This window comes from Notamacropus eugenii, chromosome 3 (genome assembly GCF_028372415.1).
Source record: "Notamacropus eugenii isolate mMacEug1 chromosome 3, mMacEug1.pri_v2, whole genome shotgun sequence".
Classification (NCBI taxonomy): domain Eukaryota; kingdom Metazoa; phylum Chordata; class Mammalia; order Diprotodontia; family Macropodidae; genus Notamacropus; species Notamacropus eugenii.
The window spans coordinates 259,631,010-259,653,491 of record NC_092874.1 but is presented as its reverse complement, the minus strand read 5'-3'; the positions used below and the strand labels follow the sequence as shown (position 1 = coordinate 259,653,491).

General features: G+C 35.2%; 1 protein-coding gene across 13 annotated transcripts in view; it reads left to right on the top strand.

Annotated features, from left to right (window-relative positions):
* PPP1R12A (protein phosphatase 1 regulatory subunit 12A) overlaps window positions 1–22,482 on the top strand; it is a 175,193-nt gene that overhangs the window by 140,649 nt on the left and 12,062 nt on the right. For 10 of the 13 annotated variants that reach the window (XM_072655464.1, XM_072655459.1, XM_072655463.1 and 7 more), the window contains 5 exons: window positions 29–197; window positions 5,575–5,699; window positions 7,456–7,521; window positions 14,430–14,446; window positions 21,895–22,030. In XM_072655464.1, the coding sequence (XP_072511565.1) occupies window positions 29–197; window positions 5,575–5,699; window positions 7,456–7,521; window positions 14,430–14,446; window positions 21,895–22,030 (513 nt within the window). The remainder of the gene's footprint in view (window positions 1–28; window positions 198–5,574; window positions 5,700–7,455; window positions 7,522–14,429; window positions 14,447–21,894; window positions 22,031–22,482) is intronic. The other 3 variants (XM_072655457.1, XM_072655469.1, XM_072655461.1) reach the window with 1 other exon arrangement.

Here is a 22,482-nt window from a genome sequence, read left to right as displayed (position 1 = left end):
TATTTTTTTAAAATTTTCTATTCAATAGCCCTATCAGCGTTATAGACCAGTGTCAACCTCAAGTTCAACTACACCATCATCTTCACTTTCCACCATCAGCAGTTCTCTCTATACTCCAAGTCAGTTAAACAGGCCAAATAGTCTCATAGGTATAACATCTGCTTATTCCAGAGGTTTAACAAAAGAGAATGAAAGAGGTAAGAAGGCATTTCCTTACTTGAATTGTTTTCCTTTTGTAGTTCCTTACCCCCTTGGAAAAATACTACATAATGAATTCAGATGACCTTTTTAAATAAACAGTACAACTGGTCAGAGAAATACCACCTTTTTGACCTATATGTACCAAAATATTTATAGCAGCTCTTTTGTGGTGGCAAAGAATTGGAAATTGAAGGAATGCCCATGAATTAGAGAATGACTGAACACATTGTCGTATGTGATTGTAATGGAATACTATTGTGCTATAAGAAATGATGAGCAGGATGCTCTCAGAAAAACCTTGAAAGACTTACATGAGTTGATGCAGAGTGAAATGTACTGTGTACAAACTAACAGCGATACTGTAAGATGATCAAGCTGTGAATGACTTAACTATTCTCAGCAATACAATGACCCAAGACAATTCTGAAGGCCTTTGATGAAAAATGCTATCTATCCCAAAACAAAGAACTGGTAGTGTGTGAATACAGACTGAAGCAGACTTTTTTTTTACTTGCTTTACTTTTCCTGAGGTTTTTTTTGGAAGGGGGGGGGGGTGGGTTATGTTTTCTTTCACAACATGACTAATATGGAAATATGTTTTGCACGACTACACATATAACCTGTATCAAATTACTTGTCTTCTCAATGAGGTATGGTGGGGAGGGAGGAAGGGAGAGAATTTGGAAGTCAAAGTTTTAAAGAAGAAATGTTAAAAATTGTTTTTACATGTAATTGAGGAAATATAAACTAAACAAAAATTAAAAAAAGAATACCACCTTTTCTATAGACCTTTGAAAGTGGAGACTGAACAAGTGCATACAGTCTTAGATGGGACCACAAAGATCATCTATTCCAACTTGTCCCTGAATTATAAGTTTTTTCTATAGTATCTCCTAGGGGTATTCAGCCAGCCTCAACTTTCAGCCTTCCGATGAAAAAAAAATTTGATTGTCCACTTGTCTAAATTCTGCCTTCATGTTTTTTTTTTAATTTTGAATTCTAAATTATCTCCCTCTCTTCAGCCACTCCCCATCCACTGAGAAGGCAAGCAATATGATATCAATTACACATGTGAAATTATGCAAAACATTACCATATTAGCCATATCATGTAACAGAAAGAAAGAAAGAAAAGAAAGTGAAAAAAAACACGCTTCAGTATATACCTGAGTTCATCCATTCTGTCTGTGGAGGGGAATCGAAATTTTCTTTATGAGGTCTTTGGAATTATAGCATGATATTGTGTTGATCAAGGTTACTAATTTCTTCAAAAGTTGATTATCTTTACAATATTGCTGTTACTCTATTATTCTCTTAGTTCTGCTCATTCTATTTTGTATTAATTCATATGTATCATCCCAGATTTGTCTGAAAATCTTTTATTATATGTATATATAATATATATACATATATAATAATATATATACATATATAATAATATATAAATATATATATTTATTATATGAAAATCATTTATTATAGCACAGTAGTATTCTATTACATTCATACCATAACTTGCTAGGCAGTTCCGTAATCAATGGCCATCCCCTCAGTTTCCAGTTCTTTACTAGAACAAAAAGATCTCTAACTGTTTTTGCATATATGGATTACTTTCCTTTTATATCTTTGAGGTTTAGACCTAATATCTGGTCAAAACTATTTTCCCCACATCCTTTCCCACATTTGTCAATTTCTTTTTCAATCATTGTAGCCAATCTAATGACTGTGAGGTGGTTGCTTGGAGTTGTTTTAATTTGCGTTTTTCTAATTATTGGTGACTTGAAGCATTTTTTCATATCACTGTTGATAGCTTTGATTTCTTCATTTGAAAACTACTGAGACCATTTATCAATTGAGGAATGTCTCTTATTTTTATAAACCTGATTCATTTCCCTGTATATTAGAGAAAAGAGATCTTTATCAGAGAATCTTGCTGTAAATTTTTTTTTCCCAGTTTCCTGCTTTTCTTGTAATTTTGGCTGCATTGGTCTTGTCTTTGTAAAAACTTTACTTTTATGTGATCAGAATGCTCAAGTTTACCTCCCATGAACCTATTTATCTCTTGTTGAGTCATAAACCCTTCATCTGCCCATACTTGTGATAGACAATTTCTTCCATTTTGCATAAATAATGCTTTATATCTAAATCATGAACCCATTTTGAGAGGTTTTTTGTTGGATTTTTTTTTTTTTTTTTGGTATACAATGTGAGTGCGTTATTAGTCTATGTCCATTTTCGACCAGATTATTTCTAGGTTTCTCAACAGGTTTTGTCAGATGTTTTTCTGCCCCAACAGCTGAAGTCTTTGGGTTTATCAAACACTAGGTTAGCCCCCTTTCCTCCTACTTCGTGATTGAATAAAATGAATTTTACCCATCTACTTACGTATGTATGTTCTTCTTTCCTTGAACCCAGTTCAGAAGAGAGTGAGGTTTAATTGTTTTCTCACGCCTCTCCCACTCCCATTCTCCCCTCCATTGTATAAACTCTTCCTTGGTGCCCCACTTATTTGAGATTATTTTCCCTATTCCTGCCTCTTTACTCCACTCCCAGGACATCCTTTTCTTACTCTTACATTATTCTTTTGAGATCATATCTACATAATAGACTCACACTCATGCCCTCTGTCTCTCCCTCTTGCAGCTCTAGTGATGATGACAGAGTTCTGAGTGGTATCTCATGTTGCATACATGTATTTATTATCTTCCCATAGAGGGATATAAACAGTTTAACCTTGTTTAGTCTCTTATGATTTCTCACTCATCTTTACCTTTTTATGATCATTTGAATCTTGTGTTTGAATGTCAGACTTTATGTTCAGCTCTGGCCTTTTCATTAGAAATGCTTGATGGTTCTCTATTTCATTAATGTCCATTTCTCCCCATTATATTTTGCTCAGTTTTGTTGGGTAGGGTATCCTTGGTTGTAATCATCTCTCCTTTGCCTTCTGGAATGTCATATTCCAAGCCCTTTTTTTTTATTGTGTATCTGCTAAGTCTTATGTAATCCTAACTGTGGCTCTACAGTGTTTGAATTCTTTCTTTCTGGCTCCTTGTACCATTTTCTCCGTAAACTTCAAGTTCTTGACTTTGGCTCTAATATTCCTGGGAGTTTTTTTCTTTTGTTGGCAAGGAGTTATGGGGGGGATTTCTTTGAAGTGACTGGTAGATTCTTTCAGTTTCTATTTTGCCCACTATGCTCCCATCTCATGTGAGTAATTTTCCTTCATAATATCTTGAACTAAGATCCCTACACTCTTTTTTTTTTTCTTATGATTTTTGGATAGTCTGATGATTCTTAAACTAGCTCCCCTCAATCTTTTTTTTCCAGATTAGTTCTTTTTCTTATGAAATATGTATTGTTTTTTGATGTCTCTTATAGTTATTAGCTTCCTCTTAGCAATTTCTAATTTTTAAGAGGTTATTTTCTTCAGTATTTTTGTGCCTCTTTTATACCAAGTTGTTAATTTTCTTTTCATAATGTGTTACATTGTTCTCATTTCATATCTCAGTTTTTCTACTACTGCTCTTATTTGATTTTTAAATTCACCCTCCCCCCTTTTAATCTTTTTTTAGCTCTTCTTGGAAATTTTGTTGGCCTTGTGTCCAATTTGCATTTTTTTTTTTTTGAGGCTTTGCTTGTAGATGTTTTCATGTCTGGTATTCTTCTGTGTTTGTGTCTTGAGCTTCCTTGTCACCATGGTAGCCTTTTATGGTCAGGTTCTTTATTTATTTGTTTTTCTAGCCTACTTCTTGACTTCGGGTTTTATATCAGTGTTGAGCTCTATGCCTGCTTCTTAGGGTGATGGGGGAGAATAATGGGCCTGAGCTTCTGTCTTTTATGTATTTCTGCTGCTTTTATAGCTTCTTTTGGGGATCTGTATTTTTTCTGGGCTTCCAAAGTGGTGTGATGTGGGAAGAAGTCTGTTCACTACCCTCCGTATCTGCACTCTTCAAATTTTTGACCCATTTTGGGTCCCTAGGCTTGTGTGAGTTTCTGTAAACTGCTGGTGAATTGCATCACAGACAGTTAGCCCACTCAGGTTCAGAGTGACTAAACTGCTAATTTTCCCTTAGTTTTGGCATCCTGCCCTGTAATCCACTGCTGGCTTATATAAGGGACTAAAGATTAGGCCTAATTCCTCTGTCTGCTCTTGGTGTCAGAGCCATATAGCTATGTTTCTGGAACATGTTCCTTGGTCCTTACACAGGTAGGGCCCCTCCTTCCTCACCACCCTGGAACTGTGACTGAGAACTAATGAGCAACAGAGCTGCTAGATGGCACCTGTTCCCCTGGGGCCTCTTTCAGCCTAGGTGTTTTGTCCCCTTTGCATCCCTGAGCACTGGGTTAACATTGTGCTGTACTTCTGGCCATCCCACACCCCATCTAGCGCCAATGCCATATTTACAGTGCCTACATTGGCCTTGAATATGCCAGCACAGTTCTGAATCACAAAATATAACAGACTCTCCATATGAAAGACAGAACCAAAACATTTATTCAAATACCAGAAAGCTGAATCCCTACACCAGAAAACTGAATCCATCATAGCAACAAAGAAATCTGTACACAATAACAATGCAGGGTACACTGCCATCCCCAAGCCTTCTCTCTGTTAGGCTTCCCACAAACCAGCTCCATCAAACACATCAGAGACTCCCTTAAACAAAACCACAAACAAGCTCCCCCATTCACACTAATTGCTGCCTGCTCTCTCTTTCCCAGCTGTGACTAATTTCCTGCTCTACCTGTTCAGCAGACTCTTCCCACCATAGATTCCATGTGACTCAGACTTCCATGTGACCCAGGCAGGTCACATGAGCCTACTAATGGATGGGAAAGATCTTCCCATTTAAATTACCATTATATACCAGTGTCTACAGATCTCTCTTATCATCTTTCTAATTTCCCCTGGGCTGAAAAATTGAGTCACTGTGATTTTTTTTTTTTTTGACTTTCCCCACTGAGAATTCGTTCTGGTTGTTATAGAATAGTTTGTGGAGGAACTAGAGCAAAGTTTCTAGCTCTAACTCCAGCATTTTGACTGTACTACTATTCTGTTTCTTTAATATTGCATATCTTTTTCCAGGCAAACACAATTTATTCCTAAGTTCCCTAGTAATAGAATTGTTAAGTAATGTTCTCAGTAATTGAAATAAGAACTTACTCTTTCAGACAGGCCATGTTGATAGTTTTGAGAACGAAAACATATTTAAAGGTAATGGTTAGCAAGGGTAATCATGCTAGCCCCTAACTGGAGATATTTTCACACCTAGGATTAATTGCACTCTGTTATATGCATCTCCTCATTATTACTGTGATGCTGGAAAGAAAAGAATACATTCTGGTCACTGTATTAGTCACTTGTTTTTAGCAGATGGTGAAAAAAAAGAGGAAGAAAAAGAAGGAGAAGATAAATCACAAACAAAATCAATAAGAGAACGACGACGACCAAGAGAAAAGCGAAGGTCGACTGGAGTTCCAGTCTGGACACAAGATGTGAGTGAAGAAGCTGCTGAAATGGCTCCTTTCAAGTACTTTAGATGTTACCAAGTGTATAGATTAGATTTCAAAATTTCCTTAAATGTTAAGATCATATCTTACTCATTGTGACGTGCTGTAATATATAACAGTGCCTTACACATTGTTATTCACTAATATTTTTTGCACTTGAAGGAGCTAAAGGATTTGTCAGATACACTTTTGAACTGGCTCTATAGTTTTTATCATAGAGTTGTTTAAAAAAACCATCATACTCCTTTGTCCAAAAATAATTACTATACATCTTGGCCTTTTGGTAGTACCTAAGGTCAGGAGTTGTTTATTTGAATAAGAAGCTAAAATATTAACAGCTCCAGACTAGCCCATTTTGTTTTTCTTGCACATAAGGACTTAACTTGTATCTCTCATTTATTTTGGAGATTCATAAAAGAAAGATCCAAATGGTGTTACAAAGAAGATTTCTGTAACAGTAATTTGAACCCCAGTGTATAGTCTATAAAACATTGATTTTTTTGTTTTCCTTGTCAGAAATTCTCTACAACTGATCATGTAAAAATAATTTATTCTCCTGTCAAAATTAATATATTTGATGTGTTCCTTTTGCCCTAAATAAGAGCTACAAAATGGTGATGTTAATTCAAAATATTCTCTTTGACCCAGGCATCTGACAAAAAGACGCAGAATCTACACACTATTATTCCTAAGTCCAGACTTTGATGACCCTAAGTATTTTTGCATTCTCATAGACCCTCAACTATTAGTTTTACTTTTCATTGATAATATTAAGAAGGCTATTTCCTTTATGCAAATATTTATTTAGCAACTTAATGAAGGTACAAGACACAGCCCCAATTTCAGAGGCCATATTCTTTATGTAAGTGTATTGAGTTTAAAAATTGAGAATACTTTCTTCTGCTAGTAGGTAAGATAAAACTCATCTGTAAACTTCTTTTCAATTCCAAGTCTGCATTGTCTTAATAAATATTTTGCTTTCAGCAATAACTACCTTCGTTGGCCTTCTAACTAAATTCCTAAACATATGTAGCACAATATAAGAGAAAGAAACTTGTTAAGACATTGGAGGGGGGAAAAACAGTGTAGACAGCTGTATCCCATGGGTTGTTTCCCCTGCTGATTTCTCTGATCCATTTGGTTCATTCTGCATCAGTTGAGGTCCAGAGGGCTTCTAAGACTTGCCCAAGGTTTCACAAAGCAAAGTGGGAAATGAAACTCATTTCAGTCAACTTCCCTTACCATTTTTCCTTCCTAAAATTCATAGAATTCCAAAGTATTTTAAGAGTTTTCTACTTCAGCCCATCTGAAGCATAAATATCCTGAGTTATATACTGACAAGAAGCCATTCAGCCTCTCGTTGAACAGCCAAAGCCTGTGGTGCTTGACTGCTGAATTAAAGGATTATTTTACTACCAAATTATAGTATGTTTATCTACCTTCGCTCGTTTGCTTGTCACCTCTTTCTCTCCAAAGTTGTCATTAACCATTGTTGATATTTATTCCAGCTGTTTTGCTATATTCCTATATAACTCTTTCCTCCTAGACTTCTAGTCAGTATTACAAACACTTTAGGATGCTATAAAGCTTAAACGGTAGAAAATAATTCCTGTTTTAAAATTGTTTACTCCATGTTAGAATTTTCTCAGAGGAAATTTTAAATAAGACTTAAGATTCTTTCATGCCAGCTATTGATAATTTTTAAATTTAGTTATCTAAAAACATTAAAAATCTGTTTCAGAGTGATGAAAATGAACAGGAACAACAGTCTGATTCTGAAGAGAGTTCAAATAAAAAAGACACTCAGGTAAATTTCATTATTCAGATATCTTTTGGGGAAGAAATGATATGCTAATATAACTTTTTCATTGCAGTTAAATATAATAATATGAATTCATTAAATTCTCTCTGGCTCATGACTTTGTATTTTCATTCTTAGCATGATTTTTTTTTTTTTTTTGAAGAAAAATCAGAAGTTTGACAAAGTATCTTCCTCTTGTTTCTCTTTACGTTCTGAATTGAAAATGCATTCTAAAGATAGGTTTAGATAATACAACTTTGTTATCCAGCTGTTTTTATGAAGCCTTATTTTTTATTTCGAATAAGGTGTTAGTCAATTTTGAGGTGACATTTAGAGTTGAGAGGTAGTGTAAGCTATAGTGGGTTATAGAGCTGGCCATAAAATCAAGAAAATATAGGCTCAAATTCTGCCCCGGTTGTGTGACTCTAACTTAGCCTCCTTATGCCTCAGCACTTCTTAAAGACTTAAAAACTATTATTAGACTTTCTCCTGGACTTCTCTCCCAATTAGATCACAGTTGCAGACCCTCCCTCCCTATTCCTCCCAGAAGAGAAATCAGAATTAACAGAGACATTATTAGTAATGAGTTTTTACAGAGAGACTAAGATGTTACTATCAGCCTTCAACCTAAAAATAACTTTAAAGTCAGAAGATATCTGTTAATTATGTCCTGGAGACATTTACCTTATCTACATTATTAAACTCTAACTTTTCCAAATCTCTTCTTGTTGTTTCTGATGGGACAGCACATTTGGAAGTTGTGTTATCCTTTGAGAGCTCTTGGGCAACTGCTTGGATGGGTTAGTTGACACTGACCAAAGCCTATCTTCCAGGCCTTAACAGGTTACTTAAAGCAGTGACTTATTATAAGCATTTCTCTGCAACTCTACTTTCAACTTCTTAGGTACCCCGACAGAGCATGAGGAAACAAACAAACAAAAAAAGACTCTTTTATTAGCCAAAATGTCCAGTCTGGGACTTTAGGAAAAGTTTTTGTTTTTTGTTTTTTTAATTTTGTTTTGACATGTTAGTAAGCAGCCAGAGGCTACCATTTTCCTGGTAACACTAAAACTAAATATTACAATGGATTTGAGGTGTTTTTAAGAGAAAACACACATTTTATTTTAAAAAAGGATTTATTTCTCAACAACTCTGTAATGTAGACATTGCCATGTTATTAACCAAATGGAAAATGGAAACTCACAGAGGTGAACCAATTGATGGAAGCCCTGCAGTACTTCTCCACTACAAGAAGACTTGCTGTAAATATGTTTGTATATATGGATTCTCTCTCTCTAATTCTTTAGGATATGGTACTCATAGTGATTTTTTTCTGAGTCAGACAATGTGGTTACTACTCTTACAGCTTATTAACTTTGGGCCATAATTCCAAATTGCCTATAGCAGACCAATTCCTAGCCCTACCATGTGAGTTAATATGTCTGTTTTCTACACGCCCTCTAATTCTTTTTTTTTTCCGATCTGATGAGTGTAAGGCAACAGTACAATTGCCCTAATTTGCATTTAAAGTACTTTTTTTGTATGACTATAGATAGATTGGATTTCTTCCTTTGACAACTGCTTACATATATCTTTCAACTATTTGTCATTTGTTCTTTTATAAAGTTTGAATTACTTCCTTGTATTTCTTGAAAATGAAATTCTTAACAGAAATTTTCTGCAGTGATTTTTCCCAGGTGACTTTTTCTTCTCATCTTAGCTGCATTGCATTTGTTCATGCGTAAACTTTTTACATTTCACGTAATCAAAACTGTGTTTTATCTTCTTTAATCCTTTCTAACCCATTTGATCATGAACTCTTCCCCCCTCTGTATATCGACATTTAATTTCAGCACACAAGTGTCTTGTTTTCCCAACAGTTCTTGTCAAGTAGAGTCCTTACCCCAGTAGTTGAGGCCTTCAGTTTTATCACATATTAATGTAGTAGATTTGTTTGCTTTCTATGCTGTATACCCAAGCTTTTCCCTTGATTGGCTATATTTTTTAATCAGTACCAAACTTTTAATAACTACTGCTTTATAGTTTTTCCTATACATTTAAGGAATTCCAATGGCTATTTTTTTTCCATTATGTATAACTAACCCTCCTTCTGCACCTTACACTCCCCTGATCAATTAAAAATGTGAGAGGGAAAAAAATAGACAAATAAGCATTGTCAGGCAGAATAGTTTTATACAGTTGCCATGTCCAAAAAGGAATGTCACTTTCTGCACCTTGAGTCTTATCACCTCTCTGAGAAGGTGGATGGTGTAGATCCTATGGTTGGTCATTGCATTAATCAGAGTTCATATTATCTCTCTTTGGATTAGGGGCAGCAAATGAAACCTACATTTTTGGACATGGAAATTACATTGATCTACTTTGTATGATTATGCTAACTTGATATATGAGTAGGATTTTTTTTTTTAATTACTAAAGGAGAAACAAAGTGGGTAGTGAGAACAATGAAAAAAAGGCTTGAATGAAGTGTTTTAGAAATGCACAGAAAGAGAACAGAAACATGTTTGGAGGCAAATACAAACAAGTGAAACAACTTTTAGAACCATCTGCCTGAATTTAGCACATGCTTTAAGGGAAAAAAAAGTACAAAATGAGATTTGTATTTTAATCATAATAATGCAGTACTTTTTAAGGTTTGTGAAGAGCTTTACATAATGCTATCTAATTTGGAGATGCATGGTTAGAGATTAGGAGAGGTTAAGGCTAGTGTAGTAGATCTGAGAGTCATCTGCATAGAGGTGATAATTAAATCCATGGGAGCTGATAAAATCACCAAGTGAAATAAAATAGAGGAAAAAGAGATGAGGACCTTGGATAGAGCCTTGTGGGACACCCATAGTTATCAGGTAATGAAAAGTAAACAGAAGGAATGGTCAGAGAAGTAAGAGGAGAACCCAGAGAGAACACTGTCACAAAAGCTTAGAGTATCAAGGAGAAAGGGGTTATCAGCAATGTCGGAGGCTGAAACCAGGTCAAGAAGGTTGAGGTTTGAGAACAGTCTGTTGAATTTGGCAATACAGAAATATTTGGTAATTTGGGAAAAAGCAGTTTCTGTGGTATGATGGGAATAGATCAGAAACACCTATTATAGATAGCCTTCTCAAGGTTTGTTGGTGCCTGTCAAATTCATAACCTCTTTTAAAGATCCTTTAATTGCCACCTTCTACTTTCAGCTTTTGCTGATTCTCCTCCAATTCTTAGTGCCCTCCTTGCCAATACTAACATATATGTGTGTTGTGTGTGTACATATGTACACATGCATGTATATATGTGTGTTTGTACGTGTTCTTCATATACTTTTTACATACATATTATCTCTGATGAAAGCTCCTTGAGGAGGTTAGGTTCCGTTTCGTTTTTGCCTTTGTCTCCCCAGTGTCTGCCACTGTTAAATAAATATTTGCTGATCTATTGGATTCCCCCCACTTCTTATCTTTGATTATAATGGATATTTACTCTCTTCCTCTAAGCTCCTAGTGTATTTTGTTGCCTCTTCTGTCACACTTATTGTAGCTGATATCTGTACAACTGCCTTAACCTTCCTGACTGAATTTTTTCTAGGCTGGAATCATGCTGTAACTCATCTTTGTATTTCCAAAATGCCTAGCACGATTCCAAGTCTAGAAAAACGTTTGTTGAATTTAGTTAACTACAAAGGAAAATGACATTTTGTCAAATGTTTAAAAGTCTTAGATCATTCTACTGTATTTTGAGAAGTCCAGATGATATCTGCGTGAAGAATATATATTGTTTAATCTATTTTCTATTATTTTCCATTAAAATTTTTAGTTTATATGGCTTAACCCACAAAAAGTGTCATCCTTATAGTTTGTCTGTTAAGAGGCAGCATGGCATGATGGACAGAATACTGGACCTTGGAATCTGGAGGGGCACTCAGCCTTCATTGTAATTGACTATAGATGTAAAGAAATCCAGCAACTTAATTCATTTATAAGATTGTGAAATTGGAGCTTGAGATTTAAAAGGGGGGCCCTTGAGGTCATCTAGTCCAGAGGTGTCAAAAGCTATCCCAAATCAGATTATACTGCAATTGTGAAATGTTTAACCAAAATAAATAAAAATAAAGTACTACAAAAATAATGTTAATTAGTTTTTTTGAAATGAGTGTGCTGCCCCCAGGGATACTTTTCTGTTTGAATCTAATGCCTGATCTAGTCCAATCACTTCCTTTTTACAGATAAGAAAACTTAAGTCCTTTCACACTAACTGCCTCTTAACACTGCACAATTCCTGTTCTGATACAAGTATGATTAACTTTTTGCTCTTAAGGAAAAAAAGCTACTGCTTTTTACTAAACACCTTGCAAAGGTAAAAGAAAACTTGATTTGAGTTGCACTTTAGATTTAGAAGTCTTTTTAAATTACTAGATAGTAATTTAGCTTCCCTTACAAATAAGAATTAGTAAAAGCGGTGTTTTGTGCCACCTGTCAGAATTCTTTCCCTATTCTTCCTCCACTCTTCATTTCTTTTTCTTTTTATTAACTAAAGCCAGAAGAAGATCATTAGTAGTGATCCATTGAATGGCTGATTACCATTTATAATAGTGAAAAAGAAATTATATTTATTATATGTATGAAATTATATTGTATGTATATTAAACTGTTAGGAAATTTTTGGTTCTCAAATCAAAACATATAAATTTTATTCTGTTGCTCGTAACAATATATATTCAAGAGTATGTATATATGATAGAAAATAAAATATGGATGAATTTAGAACCTTGTTAAAATCCTAAGGAAATGGTTTTAAATGAACAAAACTTGTCACACTTATTTTCATTAGCCACTTAAACTTTATTTATGTACCCCTCAAGCTCCTTTCCAAGTATTCCACCAGAGTTGTTTTCCCAGAAGTAGATTGCCTAATACCAAAAGTCCAATCACTTTTTCTGAGTCTCTACCCTTCATAGCCTCTCTAGTGCTTAACCCTCCTTATCACTCTGTCTTTCCTTGGCTCCTCTACACTACTCAAATCTTCCTCCTGCTACACCTCTTACCATTCCTTCTCTGGCTTTCACTCTTCCTCTGGATCTCATCTACTACCATAACTGTAACAGTCCAGATATGTCTATAGATGTGTCCCTCCACCCCTGTGCTCTCTCTCAAGCCCCAGTTTTACACTTCCAAACTCTAACTGAAGGCAACTCAAACCCATGTTTAAAACATTGAATCCATGATTATTATTTTCTCTAAATATCTCCTTTATTTTTGTAAACAGCATCACCATCCAAATTCGACTTTTCAGTGCTGCTATAAGCTTACTATTTTGTCACTCTCTAGTAGGACATAGAAGCATTAGTTAGTTATCCTCTGTCCTCAAGAAGTTAATGACCTAGTGTGGAGATACAACATTTATACCAGTAATTATAATGGGGAATAATGACTTGCTTGAGTGCTATTTCAGACCTGAGAAGAATGAGAATTTCCAATGGTATAATCATGAAATGCTTCATTGAATAACATAAACAAAAGAGAAGAGAAGGTGTATATTTTGTTAGTTTCTTCTCCATAACCCTCTTTGGATGTGTGCTTCTTGTGGGCATGGACTGCTTTTTCATTTTGTCTTTGTATCTTTAACTCCCACAACAGTATCTTGCACATAGTACGTGATTAATAAATGGTTTGGGGATTGTATTAGAGTAGGTGGTGTTTGAACATATATTCAGGATAAGTTGATAGCATTTCAGTAGAAAGACTATGGAAGTGGTATTTCATGATGAGGAATGTTGTCCACAAAGACTAATTTAATAAGCTACAAAGATATATATAAGTGATGGCAAAGGAATTCATTTTAGCTAAAACATAGTTTATGTGAAGGAAGGTAGTGTGGGATAAGGCTAGAAAGGTAAGGATGGGACTGGATACTATATACTTCGTAAATTAAGTTACAAATCACTGAATGTAGATAGGGTACTACCTAGTACAGTATTCTGCACATAATAGGTGCTGTATACAAAATACTTTCATAGGATTCTAAACTTGAGCTTGAGAGATCTATATTTTATATCTCTTACAGGTAAGGAAATCTCACAGAAAGTAAAATAATTTGCTCAGGATCCCATAGATATCTGACCTAAATCAAAGCTGGGTCTTTTGACTTCCATATGCAGTGTGTGACATAGTAGTCCCTTACTAAATGTTTGTTAATAGATTATTTACATAGCTTGTCATCTCCTTGAGAGGGCAGTTGTACTCCAGATTTCCTGTGTTCTTGTTTCCATTTAGCAGTACACTTTGCAAGATATTAGTTTGAATTCCAAACAATAAATTTTCATCAGTGTCTCTTTGCTCTTAAGTATTTTCGAAATGTTTTGTGAATGCACATGAGTTAGCTTCTTTTATCTTGCTGCTTTAACAAAAAAAGTAATAGAAAATAGTTGATATTTTCCCAGAATCTATTATCTCTTAAAATATTTTGCTCTGATAATTTTGGCGTAATACTTGAGTCTTTCATGAATTTATGAGCTAATCATTAAGTCACCTACATCATTAAAATGTTCTTCTGATTTGTTTTAAAAGTAAGAAATTAGAAGCAAGTCAAAACTGTGCCTTAAAAGTTTATACGCCATAGTGAACATTGGCATATTCAACTATATAAACATAAAAATTTATTAAGACTCCTAAGAACCTGAAGTCTTAAGCCACCTAATGAGTTACCTTCATAAGCTGTCTCTCTGGCAGTATATTTTAGCACGTGCTATTTATTTATAACAAAACAATGTTAAAATTGTATGTGTTGTTCAGATAAGTCAGTCTACTGCCAGTAAATGGTTTGCCTTTTTTCTTGGGTGCCTTAACTTGATTGTTGCCATGTTATAGTTTATTTTCCAATGAAAGCAAAAAAATTAATCCTTTTTTTCCCCTTCTTTTTAGACTGATTCATTTTCAAGGTACGTATGATGGTTTTGTGTGTGTTTCATTTTAAGAAATAAGAGCCATTTGACTCATGTGTTCAAATATTTAAAATTTTAAGTTAATTGTCTATTCCATTACCAAATAGTTGTGGGTTAAAAAAAAACTAGACATTTGAGACTAAAGAAGGGATTGCTTTTGGGTTTGTTACTTCTACAGTATACTAGTATAGGTGAAACAGTATAGATTGTATAGTATAATAGCAGTAGATAAGACATCTCTTCTGCTCATACATATATACTGCCCCTTTCAGAGGTTGGTTACCTTTAACATTACTTTTGTTAAACTAAAAGACATAATGATCTAAAACTGTCCTCTTGTTCTACCAGAAGAAATTCTTGTGATTCTGAATGGTAGGCCACCTAGGCCAAACTCTCTTCCTGCACTAGTATTCCATTTCTACTGTCATTCCCAGTTAGCCTGATCTTTCCAACATCCCTGTCCCTTGCATTTTGTGCCTTCCAGAACTTCTATTCTACTGGTAACAAGCTGCCTTCATTTACATCCATGCCCTTACCCCTGGAAATTATTTTTTATGCATTTAAAAAGTTTACTTGTCAGAGGATGTGCTGTTTCCTCCTTTTACAATGTAAAAACTCTTGAGTGCAGTCACTGTTTCATTTGTGTCCCAGTGTGTCGCACAGTACCTAACACATAGTAGGTACTTAATATATGTTCATTAAATTAGATCGTAAAACAGCAACACAGTTTAACATAATTGAAAGGTCTGATAGTTATGGCTTTAATACTTTAAATAAACACTGGAGATCTGTTGCTAGGAGCTCACTCCTTAGGACAGTATTAACATCTTTGACTAGGCTGACTGGATTTTAAGGAACCCTACATAATATGAAGTATCTTTATTATGCCATTTCATTCAGAATGCTGTAGTTTCAGACTTTGCCGTCTGCTAAAATAAAGTCCTTTTACAAGATTTATTATATATTGAGGGTTGTCACCGTAGTATATATGTACATAGTACATATTACATTCCAGCATATATCAAGTACTGGTAGAGTATTCACTAGGCGCTTGTCCATAGACTGATATGATAAGATAAATCTTTTATGTAGAAAACCTGGCTTCATGTGTATACTTGCTTTTTTTCCCCCATTTTTAATGATTTTCTTGAACATATTTCAATAAAAAAATGTTTCCTTTAAACAAAATCCCACCATAGAAAAATCTAACTTTAAAAAAATAGATCTGGTGATTCTTTTTGTAAGTAAAATTCCCTTGGAATTTATTTTAGTAGTAAGCAGTCATAATTCATTTGCAAGTTATGCTTTAAAAAATAGACATTTGTATATATATTTTTATTACACGTATGTATATGTGTGTGCTTGTTGGTAGAGATGGGTCCAAGCTTATTAGGAGCTCTTTACATGAAAATTTCCTTCACCAGTACAGGCCAGCAACTTGTCTGTAGCTTTGAATCTTAAGAGAGTTACGTTGTGTTCTACAATATTATGACTTGCCCAGGGTCACACGGGTAATAAATAGCAGCTCAGACCTAGCTCCTCTGCCTCCAAATCATGTGCACTTTCCATTGTACCATACTGTAATGTTTAATTAACAAAGCTATGTTGTTTGTATTTTATTTTTAAAATTATTGTTGACTTTTGTGTTTTATACCGGTTAATTTCTAGTATATCCTAAAAAGAACTTACAGCTGACAATTTGGTACATATTAGGTTAAACTTTTAGAATTGTTTTAGTTTGTATTTCTCTTGTGTACTTATTGATAGTTTATATTTGTTATGTTGATTATTGTTTATATCCTTTAATTCATTAAGAAATAGTTCTTATATTTGTGTCAGTTTTCTTATATAACTTAGATATCAGATTTTTATCAGAGATGTTTTATGTGAAAATGTTTCCCTTTTCCCCAGCTCTTGTTATTCTGTTGTCATTGATTTTGTTCGTGTGAATTCTTTTTAATTTTTTATACAATATAAGCTATTTTCTCTTTTTTCATCTCCTATCCTTCTTTGATTGTTATTTTTTTCCTCTGATCCAAGTTGTGAAAAGGGTCAGCTTCTGTTCTTTTATTTTTTTTTTTCCATAATAAGACCTTTTAGTTGTTATTTTGGTGTATACTATAGCATGCTGAGCTATTCCTGTTTTGTGCCACGCTGCTTTCTAGATTTCCAGTAGTTCTTGTTAAAAAAAAATATATCTGCCCTAGCACTTTTTGTTCTTGTGTATATGAAACATTGCATGATTATTTCATTTGCATGTCTTTCTTGTCTCTTCAGCGGAGCTGATTTTCTGTTTTTTAACCAACACCAAGTAGTTTTGAAGATCGCTACTACTTTGTAGGTTTGGCAGTGCTAGGTCCCCCTTCACTTGTACTTTTTTCTTTATTTTTTTCTTGATAGTCCATACCTTTTGTTCCTCCAAATGGATTTTATTTTATCTAATTTTGTTGGCTTGGCACAACAATAAGTCAGTTAATTAATGTATTTATAATGTATTGGAACACAGTCCTACATTGGCCATGCATGTTCCTATGACCCATACATTTCAGTCTAATATTTATTAGTCATGTGATGTATGCTAGACGAAGTGCTAAGTACTGAGAATAAAAAGACAAAAGACAAAAGCTTCCCCTTCCTTTAAGGAGCCTTTATTCAATTTGGAGGTTGCAACATGTAAAACAAAAGTACACGATAATGTGAAGTGAGAAAAAACCTATGAGAGAATTAGGAAAGTCTTCCTACAGGCACCTGAGCTCAGACTGAAGGGAAAACAAGAATTCTAAGAAATGAGTGTGATGGAGGGTATGCATTCCAGGTATAAAGGACTGGGTAGATTTTTTTCCCTAGTGTGTACTTTGAAGACTCCATTGTATCATTACAAATTAATATCTGGAAAGGATGCTGTCAAATTGAGAGACCACTAAAAGTAGTGCCCAGCCTGAGAGAATTTCTAACAGTTGATGACCTCAAACAGAATGAAATATTATTATTTTATCCTATAATATTCTGTAATTTCTTTTCCTAGCCTTTTTTTGATTAAGAACCTTTTCCATTCATAATAAAGTCATATACTTTAAAGTAGCATTGACATATAAACTAAATCAAATTGTATCTTTGACCTACTTATAAATGATTTGGGAAAAGAAGCACTGGAACCTCTACATGTATTGTATTGTATAGGAGATCATGGAATGGATTACAACATTGGATTATTTCGAGACTTGCTACTCTTCATTCTCTAATGTCTATTTTGTAACCATGGCTTATTTTTATGTGAAAGAGATCCCCAGTAGTTGGTGTAGTACATTTCTTGGGGTAGTGTCATAAAAAGGATCATTGTAAAGCAGACCTTTTTATGTAGTCTTTGTAACCAGTTATTTAACATCTAATGTCCCAGAATCAACATAATTCAGTACTTGAATGGGTCTTTTATCTCATTGATATAGGTATTTCCTCTAATAGTGCAGCTTTTGGCTTATCTATGCTTTCCCATCCTGTCCTTAGTGTCCTGAAGACCATCCAGAGATGAGCCCCTTAGTAAAAGATAGGGTAAAACTACCAACTGCTTAGTATTCCAGGTGATTATATCATTCCCCGTGTCTTAAAAAATATAGAAAGGGGCTGTGACTTAATTGCTATAATGTACTCTCACATAAAGAAATTCAGGTCGGTACCTTCTTTGCAGTTGATGGTCCAGTGAGTTGCTCTGGCATATGGGGTTGTGATAAACATTGTCAGAGGCAGAACTTGAAACCATGTGTGTGTAACTGTAAGTTAAGTGCACTATTTCCTACACTGAGCTGACTCTCAGGCTACTAGAGCAATACCAGACCTTGAAAGCCTCTAGATGTCCAGGCCTGCATGCCAGGTGCAGGTTACCCAGTGAACCTCCTTTCACAGTGGAGATGAGGGACAGCAAAGCTTCCTCGGGAAGGAGGGGGAAGAAGAATTCTCATTAAGAGGAGGTCCTGGATTTGCAGTGTTTTAAGTCCATGCCCTTTTGTACACCAGGCTTTCATAAAGTAGACATTTAAAAACCTTACATTGATTGTACAAAAGGTGCAGGAGGCTTGAAAGTCTGTACAAACAGCGCAAAAATTATACCAATTGTAAGTTTTTCTGAAACTAGTAGGCTATTTGTTAATATTACTAAAACATTTAATATTTCTAACCTTCTTAGATGTTCAATTCAGTTTTCATTTCATTTTTCCCTGTGTCTTATGATCCCAACCCTATTCTTCATCCTCATCCTGACCTCTATTCTCTCTATTTCTTATCTTTTTTAGGACATCAGCCTTGTACTGGCACCATCAATCTCCCTTTCTTCTCTTTCCTTAATTTTTGTTGAATTCTTTCAGTACTACCTCTTAGAAAATGCTTTGACCCTTGTTCTGTTGCTTATCACACCTTGCTAAACTATAGATTACTCCTGCCATCTGTATCTTTCGCATACTGCTGAACTGAAGAAAAAAACATGAAACTTTGCTGATTAGATTATGTATAAATTTATGTCATCCAATCCCAACTGAGTCCTCACTGCAGCAAAAAAATCATCTCTTCCCTTATTGCTTCACAATCCTGCTCCATACCATGACTTTTAAAAACCTCATTGCTGCCCCAAATTCTCACAACACTTCTCAGCCTCTCAGCCAGGCTTTCTATCTCATACTTCGCTGAAGAAATTGAAGCCATTTGCTAAGTGCTCCTCTCCTTCTGTCCTCATCTTACATCAACCAGAGATCTCACACTGTCCCTATGGGTATTTTTTGTCACTTCTTTTTTGAGCCAGTTCTTGCATAGTATAAGGTCCACAGACCTTGCCCTCCCATCTCGGGGCTTTTTGGGGCCTCAAACCCCCTACGACTCTTCAGGCTGGCTTCAGTGCCTGGAGGGAAGGATCCCTAGCCTGGGGCTGCAGCAGCATTACTGCAAGTCATATACATGAGGCAAATGTAGGAAACTGTCTGTAGATAAAGAAGTGACATTTCCCTTTGCCAAGACCAACCTCTCTGTTGTTGTTCTTGATTAGTCATTGAATTCATCTCTGACTGTGACCCCTGTTGGGACTTCCTTGATAAAGATAGTGGAGTGGTTTGCCATTTCCTTCTCCAGCTTATTTTACATATGGGGAAACTGAGACAAACAGGGTTAAGTGACTTACCCAGGGTTATACAACTAGTAAGTGTCTGAGGCCACATTTGAACTCAGGTCTTCCTGCCTCCAGGCTTAATGATATTCTATCCACTGTGCCCCCTAGCTACCCTACATGCATCTATAATCCCTTATCTTCTACAGCAGATTGCCTTTATTATCAAAGCCACCATCATCCTGACTTTCTCTTCTAATCACTCCCTGTCTGCTCTCTCTCCCTGCTGATGATGACTCCCTCTTTCTTTCAAACACAGAACAAAACCCCTCCCTTGATTCTATCCTCCACATGAAATATTGTTGTAAATATTCTCTTCACCTCACCTAAGCTACTTAAGAAATCCATCTAGACTAAGTAATGTATCCACTTCCTCTCCTCTGAGTCTTTTCTTAACCCTCTGCTTTCTGGCTTCTAACTTCATCTGAAACTGTCCACTTCAAAGTTGTGGGGGATCTCTCTTAATTGCCAAATCCAGTGACGACTTCTCAATTCTTATTTTTATTGATTACCCCTATTCCCACCCCTTTGGCTTTTGACACTATTGATCATTTTCTCTTCCTGTATATCCCTCTAGGTATATACTACTCTCTACTATCAGTGATCCCACCCTTCCTCCAGTTACCCAGGCCACAGCCTCGGTGTCATTCCCTGACTCTTGACTAAAATTTACTTTACATATATAATCCATTGTCATTTCTGCATTCACATGATTTTTCTCATCCTGTCCCCTTCTCTCTACTCAAACAAACTACCGTCCTAGACTTCTAATTAGTCTTCCTGCCTCATAGTTCTTCATGTTCTAATGCCTCCTCCACTCAGCTGCCAAAGTGATTTTCCTAAAACATGGGCCTGGCACATTTCTCCTCCCTACCGTGGCCAGTGGTTCCCTCTGGGGTCAAATATAAAATATAAAATTAGCATGTTGTAAAGCCTTTCACACCCTTGCCCTGTTTTCTGTTTCTAGTCTTCTTACACTTTAATGCTTTTACATTTATTTTACAATCCAGTGACACCTGCCCATGACACTTTGGATCTTGACATGGTGCCTTTTCACTAGTTGTCCCCTCTACCTGCTCTGTTCCCCCTTTACCTGTCAGCTTCCTTTAACATACCACTCAGATGGCATCTTCTGCAGAAGGCTCTTTCCAATTCCCTTTTTTAATTATTTTATTTATGTTATAAATGGTTTGGGTTTTTTTGGTTATTCCAGAGGTTTTATTTTATACGTTTAAAAACACTGAGAAGTCTGTAGGCTTAACCAAACTTGACAAGGAGTCCATGACACAAAAGAAGTTAAGCCACTCTTTCCTAGCTGCTAGTGCTTTCCTCTCTGAGGTTGCTTTCCATCGTGTGTGTGTGTTTATTACATTTACCTAGTTATTTACATGTTGTCTACCCCGTTAGAATGTGAATTGCTTGAAGACAGGAACTGTTTTTGCCTCTTTATATCCTGAGCACTTATCATAGTACCTGGCACACAGCAGGTGCTTAAGAAAATGTTTGTCACCTGACTGACTGCTGTTCATAACTTTTACTGCTTCATGCTTAGAGACCTGGGTTCTAGTCCTGGTTTTGCGATTACCTAGATCTATAACTTCAGACAAATCACTTAACCTCTTTCATAGTTCTTCATCTAAAAAATGAGGGGATTGGACTAATTGTTCTATAAAGTCATTTATCCTTCTAGTCTGAACAACATCCCAAAAGAAATAAACTATTCTATTCACACAGTTTACTTAAAGTTGCCAAAACAGATGTCAGTGGTTGCTGAAATATTCTGTAAGACAAAGCTCAAACTCAACTATAGATCCTGCTTGATTAACTCAGTTGGATTAACCTAGAAAGTTCATCTAAAAAATGACCAGAATTCAAAATAGGATGATAAAAATGTTATTTAGGAGTGCATTCTTCCTAGGATGCACATACATTTATATATAGAGAGTTTTATATATATATATATGTATATGTATATGTATATATATAGTTAAATGTTTTATTGCTTAATTTTTGTTTTGAAATTTTTAAAAAAGCAAGCATTTGAACTTTATTGGTTATTTCAAGTAGTAAAATTTTCAAAAACGCTAATTTCTGTATTGAGGCCATGACTTTAATAGCTCAGAGTCAAAGATTTAATGTTGGCATTTTAGAATATTCTGTGCTATCATGGCTTACTAAGTTGGTTTTCATCTAGTGGATCTCCTTGTTCATGAATACATTTGAATTAAATATATCTTTATGTAATAACATTAGCAGTAGCCATCATAATTTTAACTTGTCAGTATATTTTTTTCTGAAGACATGACACAGGTTCCACATCATCCACTGAGCGTTGTGATTCCTTGCTGAGTCGATCTGGGTCTTACAGTTACTTGGAAGAAAGAAAACTTTACTCTAGCAGACTAGAAAGAGAAGATTCAACTGACTTTAAAAAGGTATTTAGTGCATCTGATCTTTTAAGAAAAGTCAAATCATCTTTTGCTATTAAGATTCTTCTCTTCTGATATTATTCCTCAAAGATCACAAATTAAGAAAATGCCTTCTAATAAAGGCTATTCATAATGGATGTAACATAAAAATTGACGTGTATTTTCTTTAAATGACAAGACCAGGGTTTCTGATACTTACCCCAATGACTTAAATTCCACCTAATGGTAGGTGGTATGAGAAGGCAAAGACGAATAGGTTTATGATTATGTGGTGTTGACCATAAGTAGACTTTAGATCTTTGCCACAGTGAGACAACTAATGAAGGATTATATTAGATTTTTCCAGGGAATTTAAGAGTCAAGGAACTGAGACACTTGGAACAAGAATGGTGCAGAGCTACCTAAGTATTAACTGTTCAGAATCAGAAGAAAAAGTAGTAAAGGAATTTGGGGGTGTT